Below are 3,059 nucleotides of genomic sequence, written 5' to 3' on the forward strand. Positions count from 1 at the left end.
AACAATGAACGCTACAATAAGGTTGAAGTGTTAGAAATGGCTTTACAAATTATTAAAACGAGGCTACTAAATGATACAAGCTACGAAGGATCGATGGAAGTTGACGAGTCGCGTGATAAAGACACTAAAAATAAAAATTGTAATTTAGTTGAAGAGCACACCAATGAATCAGCTTTATCTCTGTGCTTGGAACTTAAATTATCCAGAAATTCTTACGACATATTAGCGAAAGATACAAAAGATCGCGGATGTCGAATTTTTCCCTGTTGGAGTACTCTTGGACGTGCTAAAGGAGACTGTTGTCCAAAGGATTACAGCATATCTGAGGTTTTGTTTCTACTTAATAATCAAAATTACCTTTCACGATAATTTTTAAAGTAATTTGTTAAAATCTGAACAGAAGCTATAATTTCTGTATTTGCGAGGCATCTCCTCATTTCGTGTATGCGACTTTAGCACTCGATTTAACAACACTCAGAATGCTATATAGAAAATTAGGATGATTTTATTAATTGCTTAATTGCCGTTTTACTTAGAGTAAAGGAATTCAGAGTTTGTTTCTAAATTATATTTTCATAATTTTTAACAAAAGGTTGAGGTATCCGTTCCAATGCAACAGATGCTAGAAAAGACTGCCGAAAGATTATGCGTAGCTGTTACATCAGATTGGCCCAAAACTGCTATGAATAGCATAGAGTTGTCGGTAACGACTGGATTTGATGGTGCCTCTGGCTATGTTAACCCTCAGCAGAAATTTTACGATGAGGAGAATGATGACCGAAGTCCATATCAGTCGCTATTTGTATGCGGAGCTCTAAAACTTAAAAGTCTGTCCAATCCGAAATACCTCTGGAATAATCCTACATCTCAAAGCTACCGTTTTTTTCGGCCCTTGAAAATCGCACATCAAAAAGAAGACAATGAAATGGCTCTCGAAGAATACAATCGTTTGGGCGAAGAAATTAAACACCTTAAGCCTTTCAAATTTACAATGGGCAAAGGCGTTACAGTACAGGCAGTATACTTGTCAGACCCAATCCTTTCAATGGTTTATTTGGACAGAAGGCGAGAAATGCATAAGAAGAGACCACTTACTAATGATATTACTCGATTTTTGAAGCCAGGGTAAGATAAAAACGTTTAATTATAACTAAATTTATAAATATAATTATTTAACTAATAAAACCGCATTTTCAGACAGTGGACTGACCCTGAAGACAGGAGTAATGAGGATTGATGCATACAAAGAGCGACTGATAAGGACATCGGTGGTCATTCTCCTCATCGTAAAATTTCTGCTGAGGATTAACATAGCCAGAGGCACCATCAAAGCCACTCGTTATCGACAACTCTATGCTCTTCATAGCAGTTTTGGGCCAATCTGATGTAACAGCTACGCATAATCTTTCGGCAGTCTTTTCTAGCATCTGTTTTTCAGTGAATTTTCTTGTTTAGCCTTCACCCCTTTTTCAACCTCAAATGATTAGGGGTTGATGAGTATCCCAATAAATCAATCCTTGCAGAAATAATTATAGGAATTGTTTTCGCCCCTATGAAAACACTTTAAAGGTTTTTCAGTGAATTTTCTGGGTATTAGCCATTCACCCCTTATTTCAACCCCTGAATTTAGGGGTTGATGGTATCCTAATAAGCCTTTTCCTTAATGTCATATTAAATTTACTACAATTATGTATCGGTATCATGATTTTCCTTTGAGATACAGCAAAAAGAAAAGCGAAAGGACATCGATTTCTAGAATTTTCTTGTTTTCAGCAACTTACCCGTTATTTTATCCTCCAAATGAAGGGTGGATGATATCCCAATAAATCAATCCTTGCAGAAGTAATTATAGGAATCGTTTTCGGCACCTATGAAAACACTTTATAAGGTTTTTCAGTGAATTTTCTGGGTTTTAGCCATTCACCCCTTATTTCAACCCTGAATTTAGGGGTTGATGGTATTCTAATAAGCCTTTTCTTAATGTACATTTCATTTACTACTATTTAAAACAAAAATTGTATCGATATCGTGATTCGCCTCTGAGATACAGCAAAAAGAAAATCGAAAGGTCATAAATTTTTTGAACATGGTCAACTTCGCCCCTCATTTTAACCCCTCAAGTAAAGCGTGTTGACGTTCGCTTTAGTTTTCCTTTAACCGACATAACTTGAACTTTATTCACACAAAAAATTATTGCGCTAGCTCTTTTCCTTCTCGTTATATTAGATTTTAAACAAAAAAAATGTGATTTAGCCCATAGTGCTACGTACCGGAATGACTCGGGGTTTACCCGACCAAGGGCTGTTGTTTCGGCGATCTAACCCCGTTTAGGTCGGCGAAGTATCTCAGAAGTTGTTCGTCCATAGGGCAACATTCGCTACGTCTTCTTCTACTAAGGGCTGGCATCGAGTCAAACCCAGGGCCAGAAACCTACACCCGCTGTGTATGCCAGAGACGACTACACCACAACTCCACCTCAGTCAAGTGCAATGCTTGCGAGGGGTGGAGTCACCTCAGAGTCTGCTCAGGACTACGGACACATCGGCAGTGGACCACATCGTATGTGGCCCCCTGCTGCTCAAACAGAGCAGCCTCCACGGCTAACCCCAGTCCTCCTGAGCAGCCCCACACAAACACCACAGCACAACAACAGACCACACCACAACCGCGACAGACCACAGAACACACACAACCGCACCACCACCCACACGCCGCCGCCAACAACTCTTGGTTCCTCCTACAATCTGCACATTATGTCAGACCAGGATATTCCGTAATGTGACATCAGTCAAGTGCAACACATGCCTTGGCTGGTGCCACTTTAGGGCATGTTCAGGCCTGCGCACCACGAGAGATTGGGCGAGGAACTTCGAGGGCCCGTGTTGCGCAGCACGGCCGCAAACTTCAACCGCGACGCCACCCACCAACACCACAGGGCGGAAACCACCTCAGCAGCGCGCACAGCCAATGGCGTCACGGCCACACACATCACTCACACCCCGCATTACCATACGTCTCCCGAACCACATGAAGCTCCTTCAATTTAACTGCAACGGGCT

The 3,059-nt window shown here is 41.1% G+C and overlaps 1 protein-coding gene across 1 annotated transcript; it reads left to right on the top strand.

Moving 5' to 3' along the window:
- Positions 1–417: 417 nt before the first annotated feature.
- Positions 418–1,264, top strand: LOC108371425 (uncharacterized). Its single transcript, XM_017626984.1, has 2 exons — positions 418–1,125; positions 1,198–1,264. Exons 1-2 carry the CDS (start codon positions 611–613, stop codon positions 1,235–1,237), a joined length of 555 nt encoding a protein of 184 aa, XP_017482473.1. The 5' UTR covers positions 418–610; the 3' UTR covers positions 1,238–1,264.
- Positions 1,265–3,059: the final 1,795 nt, after the last annotated feature.

This window comes from Rhagoletis zephyria, unplaced genomic scaffold (assembly GCF_001687245.7).
Source record: "Rhagoletis zephyria isolate East Lansing unplaced genomic scaffold, Rhagoletis_zephyria_1.1 Rzeph_scaffold_04973, whole genome shotgun sequence".
NCBI classification, from domain to species: domain Eukaryota; kingdom Metazoa; phylum Arthropoda; class Insecta; order Diptera; family Tephritidae; genus Rhagoletis; species Rhagoletis zephyria.

Coding starts and splice junctions, on each gene's coding strand:
- LOC108371425 (XM_017626984.1), top strand. CDS start 611: ATGCAACAGATGCTAGAAAAGACTGCCGAAAGATTATGCGTAGCTGTT. Junction 1,126..1,197: donor ACTCGATTTTTGAAGCCAGG/GTAAGATAAAAA, acceptor CCGCATTTTCAG/ACAGTGGACTGACCCTGAAG.